The following is an 8379-nucleotide window of genomic DNA, read 5'->3' as shown; positions in this document are numbered from 1 at the left end:
ATAAATATTTTGTATGGGGGTCGTGATGACCCCCGAGAGGCCATTATACTACACTTGTGATGTGACGAACGAGAGTGTATATCCTTTGTCATGTACGTAGGCAATCAGTCTGTGTCTCTCAAATTCTCGTGCGTCTGTACTTCAGTAATCCAGTAACGCCACCTGTAACTCGGATAACTGGAAGGGTTATCAGGCAATACAAACAGTACATCATGTTACTGATAAGAGTAATCATCCTTTAAATTTAAAATCTCGTAAATTAGTATGAAATCTCAAGGATAACTATAATTTAAATAATTTGCTGTTTTAATTCCTTTGCCACATCTTTCCCGCCACATATTAAAATTAAAAGATTGAAAGTTATAATCTAACTCGTCTCATGTTAAAGTTAAAGCATTGCACGTTTTAAACTATAGTCCGCCCCATCTTCCTATAAAGATGGGGGGGGGGGGGGGGGGGGGTTGGTTTGACGTAAGAAAAACAGTAAAAGTGTTTTGGAAATAACAAACAAACATACTGTTTTTGTGTGCAATTTTGAAAACAATCTGCTCCGAAATAAACAACTTGTAGTAAGTTCCACAGTACGAAAAAAAGGCTTTAGCCTATATCACATTCGAACGCTTTGTGTGATGAAGCGTAATTACATTTTTAAAATGTCGTCTGACGTTACCAAGATTTAAAAAAAATATATATATACAGACAGGATAGTAGTAGTAGTGCTGGTGGTGGTGTCATGTGTGCAAAATGCTATCATCTACAATGCTCTTTAATAGCGGTGTTGTACACTACATTACTCAACAGTTCTGGGTAGGACATCCATACCACTGTTAAGTCTTGATGCTTTGTCCCTCACGATTATACGATCTTCTCAATAATACCCTACTCCTGTTCTAGTCCACACCCACCGCGTGTGTATGAGAGTGGAACAGAACTCACGTCACGACAAACTATTGTAATATATATATACTAATGGGAAAAAAAATAAGGGACCACGCAAATAATAACAGCAAACATAAAAATGTAGTGACTTCAACCAAAATCGGGGCGGGACGTAGCCGAGTGATAAAGCGCTCAGTTGATGCTCGGTCGGTTTGGGATCAATCCCCATCGGTGGGTCCATTGGGCTATTTCTCGTTCCAGCCAGTGCACTACGACTGGTTAGTGGTGTAACAATAAATCGAACTATCGATATGTTGCGATAGTCAGTGCCTCGATAGCAATGCATCGATAGTTAATTCAAGTATCATACAGTCAACTAGATATTACTGACATTCAATCCCACGTTACTAAATAAATTTCTTTCCATCAGTATACATAGCACGGAGGAGTTGGCTCAAGTCAACACGTTAAATATCTTGATCCTCATCCTCATCCTGATACATGCCAGAGGTTCCTGGATGGTGGGCTGTTTGTTTTTGTTTGTTTGTTTTTGTTTTATTGTTTGTTAGTTTTTGTTCCATTTTATTTTGTCTTTCTGTTTTGTTGGTTTTATGTCAGCACAAGTGTGCGAGACAGGAAGGCAGGTGTAGCAACTTTCCCACTATGGTTGGAGCAAATCCTCAAATTCAGACAAATACTACAATAGATATTCGGGGAAAATGTGCTAACCTGATATCTTTTTATTATGTATTTCCATCATTCTACCCTCCAAATTATTTGTAATCCATGCGTTTTTATTCGTTTACAACCCTATATAGCTGTTTGGTAGTAATGCTAATACTAATAAATGTTCTTATCCAGATTCGGGCTAAAATAGGAGTCTGTATACCTATGCACATACGGAAAAACTAGAAACAAGCAAACCAATCATTTTATTTCAACTTATTTTCATGCTTATATAATTAAGGTTCAAACACGCTATCCTGGGTACACACCTCAGTTATCTGGGTTGTCTGTTGTTAGTGGTTAGTGAGAGAGAAGAGGGTGTAATGGCCGTGTACCTACCCATTGAGTCGTTAAAACTCTCTCTGGATGGGAGCCGATACCGGGCTGCGAACCCTGTACCTACCAGCCTTGTATCCGATGGCTTAACCACGGCGCTACCGAGGCCGGTACAAACCAATCAAGCAACTACACGCACGCCTAAACAAACTATACTGCTCACACAAAATATACTTTATCATAATATGGTAATACCAATAGAATGCGTAAAAGAAGTAGACTCTGACAAATTCATTTCAGCTGCGGATGTAACAGAAAACAAAAGCGCACCCTTTGCTCCTGCCCTATCAATCACGATACAGTTTATCAAATAACAAAACACTGTTTAATTTCCTTTCAAATGCACCGAGCTTTGAAAACGGGTAGTATATAGTGTAAGCAATCGATTTTCCATTCCAGGTACCTTTTAAGAGTCTACTGTTTTCCCAAAGCATATAATACTTAGCCAAATTAATCAGTGAATGAAAGGAAAGCGCGTTAATAATTTATGTACAGCCGTTCTACAAACATGATACTCCACATTTGTGTACTGTAAGGTAAAATTAAATATGGCGGGAAGCTGTATTCGTTAAATTATTTATGAGAAGCCATTAGTAAATCCTGTTACTATAATAAAATATAATTATAGTGGTGGGATGGGGGAAATATCTTGCTGGTTGTCATGTATCGCAGGGTGAATTACGCTCAGTGTCCCAGTGAATGTTTTTCTCATTGCAAACCAATGCTCCACGACTTGCATATCAAAAGTCATAGTTGATGAATATGCTATTTTGATTCAGGTAACGTGCATGCAGAGATGCTGTTACTTATCTATCGGAAGGTTGGACTTGGTGATATAGTGTTTGCAAATCGGATTCATGGCCCACAGGAGTTGGGTTCGCATCCCAGTACCGGCTCAAACACAATGAGTTTACTGACTCCTTGATGAGGTACAAGCCCATAACGCCAACTTGCCTACTTGGACATCGGGTAGATATGAATAATAAATAAAAAAATTATCGGATGACTATAGGAAGTATTGGTGTTCTATCTGGCCACAGTACTGTTGTTATGTTGTAAAAATGTCATAAAAATAAAACAAATGATCGGATGACTATAGGAAGTCCTGGTGTTCTATCTGGCCACAGTACTGTTGTTATGTTGTAAAAATGTCATTAAAATAAAACAAATGATCGGATGACTATAGGAAGTCCTGGTGTTCTATCTGGCCACAGTACTGTTGTTATGTTGTAAAAATGTCATAAAAATAAAAATAAAGGTTTTTGTTTTGTTCAACGACACCACAAGAGCACATTGATTTAATAACCATCGGCTATTGAATGTCAACCATTTGGTAATTCTGGCATATAACAGCAAGGGATCTTTTATATGCACTCTTCTGCAAACAGGACAATACATACCATAGCCTTTAATATACCAGTCGTGGGTCACTGACTGGGAAGAGAAAAAAATCACTGAATGGATACCCCCGATGGTGTTCGACCCTAAGATGAAAACACCTCAAGTGATCGCTCAATATCACTGAGTAAGATTTCGCCCTAAAACTGAGAGACTGGCCGTAACGCGCCAGCCTGATGCGCAGTCGGTCTAGGATCAAAGGCCCTGGTATGTGCTATCCTGTCTGTGAGATGCTGCATATAAAATATCCTTTGTTATTATTAGGAATATGTAGCGGGGTTCCTCCCTAAGACTATATATCAGAATTACTACTTGTTAGGCATGCAGTAGCCTATGATTATTACATTATTAGGCTCTAGGGATGTTGTAAAACAAAACAATATTTGTTTTAATTGAGAGACTAAATCATCTCTAAAAAAGCTAAAACACCGTATCAGTTAATAAAATGTCATTGTTTCACCATTTCAGATCACGTTTTGTCTACCTTGGGGAAAATATTTTTTGGCAAAAAAAAAAAAGGCATATCAAATAGAAAGGTTAAACAAAACCCACATTCCCGACTTGTGAATGTGATTAGGTCATGGTATTAGACGTATGACTGAGTCGGTTATGTTGATGTCAGCTGTAATAGAAGGACTGGCAGATGAAGGAATAATGTATTCGTTCAATCGTGTACTAAGTTATTTGACCACATCTTAAAAACATTGAGCTTAGTTAGCGTAAAATTTTTTTAACGATACCACTAGATCACATTGACTAATTTATCAACTCGTAGTCGTCAGAGGAAACCCGCTACATCTGCCATTAGCAGCAAGGGATCTTTTACACGCACCATCACATAGACATGATAGCATATACCACGGGTTTTGATGTACTAGTCCTGGGGCACTGGCTGGGACAGGGAAAGCACACTGATAGAAGGGATCCATCGAGAAGGTTCGATCCTCCGACCCAAGCACTTCAGAAGAGCGCTTTACCAACTTACTACAATACTTACAACATTTTTGCATCAATATTTACAAAATCCAGTGTGTTTCTGATCGACATGGTGTTATAAATACATCAAAATGCATGTTACATTAAACAGGAAAGGTACACACTCAAATAAATAATTAGGATGTACTTTTTTGCCAAACTATTTGACCACAAAACATGATAATTAATACTAATAGATCCTAAACGTTCTAAACCAACACATCCCAGTATAGGCTGGAGATAACGTGTTACTTTGATCTGAGCGTCATTAAGTCCAGTCTCGGGTCCAAGGGGATGGACCCAACCCCCTAAAATTATTGAAGAGTCCCCTTTTTTCACAATTCTTATTTCTGAAAGTAGATCTTTTCGCATGCGGTTTGTGTGTGTGTGTGTGTGTGTGTGTGTGTGTGTGTGTGTGTGTGTGTGTGTGTGTATGAGAGAGAGAGAGAGAGAGAGAGAGAGAGAGAGAGAGAGAGAGAGAGAGAGAGAGAGAGAGAGAGATGTGATGTGATGTGATGTGTGTGTGTGAGAGAGAGAGAGAGAGAGAGAGAGAGAGAGAGAGAGAGAGAGAGAGAGAGATTGTGATGTGTGTGTGTATGTGTGTGTGTGTGTGTGTGTGTGAGTGTGTGATGTGATGTGTGTGTGTGTGTGTGTGTGTGTGTGTGTGTTGTGTGTGTGTGGATGATAATTCTGAAAGTTTTACTGAGTTGTCCTTTTCACTTGCTCCCTCCCCCTCCACCCAAACCACCACCCCAACTATACATATTCCCTGGATCTGCCCCTTAAGTTCCACATCCACATCCCACGTTTTTTTTCTTTATATTCATAGACCTTCACGTTTGCCAGTAACACCACCAACAAACGACAACAACAACATCAACAACAGCAATAACGCCACCACCACCGCAAAAGACAACAGAATACCAGCGTTTTACCTCGTGGTAGGGTGCCAATGCCCTAAAAGTAGCCATATCTCTATTATTCGTGGAGAGAAGTTCGCGAGCCTCGACTAACCGTATAAAACAAATTACTAGACCTGAACGTTCGGTTCCTTTATACGCCACCGAATTCTTTGTAACAAGCTCTGGGGTATACGAACAACAGCGGGATGGTTTAATCCCACCACATCATACCCAACTCCACCCACCCTCCGGTTATAATAGTGACGAAACTCATGTTCGTCAAAGAGAAAAGAAATATGCATTGATGGTTGATGACACCGTCGCATATGACTCGCACTGCTGTTTTAGGAAAGGAAAGAAAATAGGAAAATAATGTTTGTGTGTGGGGGGAGGAGGTGTGTATTATTAAAAAAAAATTTAATCAGCTGATTTTAAAGATCAGCTTTTTGAAGTCTGGCATACAGTTAAAGCGATAGTAGATCTAGCTAATAAAGAGACGAAACTCGCCCTCACCGCTTAGGTTACTTTTGCCGAATTGCAGAAAGAGATCCTGTAAACGACAATGTGTCTCCAACAAGACAGCACATATCACAACATTTGATGTACCAGTCGACTGTATTATTACTTATATCTAGCAAGGTTAATGTGACATTTTGTCTACAAATGAGAAGAAACCAGCCACACGTGCTAGTCTTTCTTATTTACTCAGTCAATTAATAATAACAGCAAAGGATATTTTATATATGGGATATTTTCCCCATACAGGGCAACATATACCACAGCTTTTGTTATTCCAGTCGTGGATTACTGGTTGGAACAGAATATGGGTCTACTGAGGAGAGTTATTTCTATACATGTTATTAACAAAAACAAAAAAACAAAAGTAAATAAAATAAAACGTGGTTACTTGGAGTGGTATAGAATTAAATAGATATTATACAGATATATTTCATGTCATAGTTAATATATTACAGTCTTCTTTGCTGTGTCAAAAATCCATAGAAGTTTTAATCTGTTGGGTAAAATACAGGTGAAGTTTTGACCAAACTATGTAATCTATAATAATATATAAACATACATGTGTGTATAACAAGTGTGGAATATAGTTTACTGCTGTAACAAAACATTATATCATCATGTCATCTTTGTATTTGTCCTTTTAAAGACACATCTAGTTTGAAGTAAACTGCTGTTAGTTGTTATAACATGTTATGGAATCGATGAAATGTTATGTTGACTCTGACGTGGAGCTGTGTTAATCAATATGTATTTAATGAAATACATACATATCTGTACCCTCTAACAAACTATACCAGATGTTTGTTTGATTAGGTCCGACATAGTTTATTTTATCTTTCGTTTTGTTTATAACTATACAAGACTTCTAGAATTGTTTTTAAATCCACTAGCCAATGAATCAATGATTTTAAAAATGTACTAGCAACGATTAAAAATTAACTAGCCCTACTTTACGTTATTACCATTTTACTAAATAGTAGTAATACTCAGATATGTCACCTACAAAGGGAGATAAAGCTTTAAAATACTAACATTGGGGGTTGGGATGGGGTCATGATATTAACATTTACAAAATAGACTTAACTGCAACATTTGACGCTTTTTTTTCTCACTAGCCGTCGGGCATGCTATTTACTAGCCCAACATTGAATATCACTAGCCATGAGAGTAGGGCTACCATAATCTAGAAGCCCTGCTTAGCTATGTTTAATTTTGTTTAAGATGTTTTTTTTAAATTATTCTTTTTGTATTTTTTTTTAGTTTTTGTTTTTATATAAATTATTATTATAAATAACTTTTATATAATGAGCTGGCATTATTGTGGTACCCCTTTTCTATTTATGACATTTAAAACTTGGGATAATGTTTAAAAATCAAGAAAAAAACAAAAAAAACAAACACACACCCTCTAAAAAAATCGCCCCACTCCTCCCACTCCTCCCCCCCCCAAAAAACCCCCACCAAAACAAAAAGAAACAACCAAAAGCAAAACCAAACAAACAGAACTATCACCCATTACAAAAGAGGAATATTGTATATGAACAGTTAAGTACACGTTTATGTGTGCTACAGCAGCTTGTTTTGAATGTACACGTTAAAACCTAGTCCTGTCCTGTCCGTTTACTCCTATTTTTATGAACTAATCTAGTAATCGCAATATAAAACAAAATGTATATATGTCATTGCTGTGAACGTGCGATGGATTTGTCACAGTTAATACCTGTATGCGGTACACAACACGGTGTAGTTGTGTCACATCTGACAGACCAGCGGGTGTACTGCGAGTGGATCGGTGTGTTAAAACACCTGTATTCACGTGTGAGAGAAACACTCTTACCTGTAATCAGTAAACTCAGCCCCAAAAGGACCGATCGTTCCAACCAGTCCGTCATCGTCAAAAGGTAGTCCACACGGAAGTTATATCACAAAGTTCTGCTACATACTAGTATTTCAGTCCAATTCACATCCTGTTTAACATGAGTCTAAGCTCAGAGGTGGAGGAGGTCTAAGGACTCCGTGCTCCGACAGGCCCCTTTCCGCATGAATGGCACTGCAATATAATCCGTTTCAGGTTTCCGTCCTAACCACCAGGAGTCGATTCGTTAATCTGTGACCCGTGTAGTTCAAAAACGTGAACTTAGAAACAAAAGGTAAACGAAACGAAAAATGTTTTCCCTCTCCAGTATTTATGTGTTTTATGTACAAATAGACTATAAAACAACAGAACTACTCAACGGGTCGTTAGTTTAGCAGACGACCATTTTAATGTAACGGCCGACTTCACATCTAGCAGACGACACTAGATGTAGCAGACGACAGGTTCTTTATCGGACAATAACTGTTTGCACACAGTCTAGTTGAGCTCGTCATAATGGGTTCACCTACAATAAGTTGTCAAACCAGAATTTCTTAGCGGCACTAATAATACTACACGTCGGGAGTAAACTGAAAATGGCTATACTGTAATGTATAGTCGATGACGCGTACATTGGAGTTTTAATTACGTATGGATCAGTTGTGGGCAATACCTTAATGCTAGGAAACATGTATGGGTGGAAGCTATAAATAACGCTTATTTTTTGTTCCCTTTTCTTTCTTAATTTGATCTTTGTTATTTAAATTTTTGGATGTGTAAATAGTGACA

General features: G+C 38.0%; 1 protein-coding gene across 1 annotated transcript in view; it reads right to left on the bottom strand.

The window, feature by feature from the left end:
- LOC121378304 (formin-like protein 5) overlaps nucleotides 1-8034 on the bottom strand; it is a 38680-nt gene extending 30646 nt beyond the window's left edge. Inside the window, exon 1 of the mRNA XM_041506412.1 lies at nucleotides 7573-8034. Coding sequence (XP_041362346.1) covers nucleotides 7573-7627 — 55 coding nt within the window. The 5' untranslated portion in view covers nucleotides 7628-8034. The remainder of the gene's footprint in view (nucleotides 1-7572) is intronic.
- Nucleotides 8035-8379: the final 345 nt, after the last annotated feature.

The sequence above is a fragment of the Gigantopelta aegis genome, chromosome 8 (assembly GCF_016097555.1).
Source record: "Gigantopelta aegis isolate Gae_Host chromosome 8, Gae_host_genome, whole genome shotgun sequence".
In the NCBI taxonomy this organism is placed as follows: Eukaryota; Metazoa; Mollusca; class Gastropoda; order Neomphalida; family Peltospiridae; genus Gigantopelta; species Gigantopelta aegis.
The sequence above is the reverse complement of the archived record's forward strand: the minus strand, read 5'-3'. Positions and strand labels throughout refer to the sequence as shown.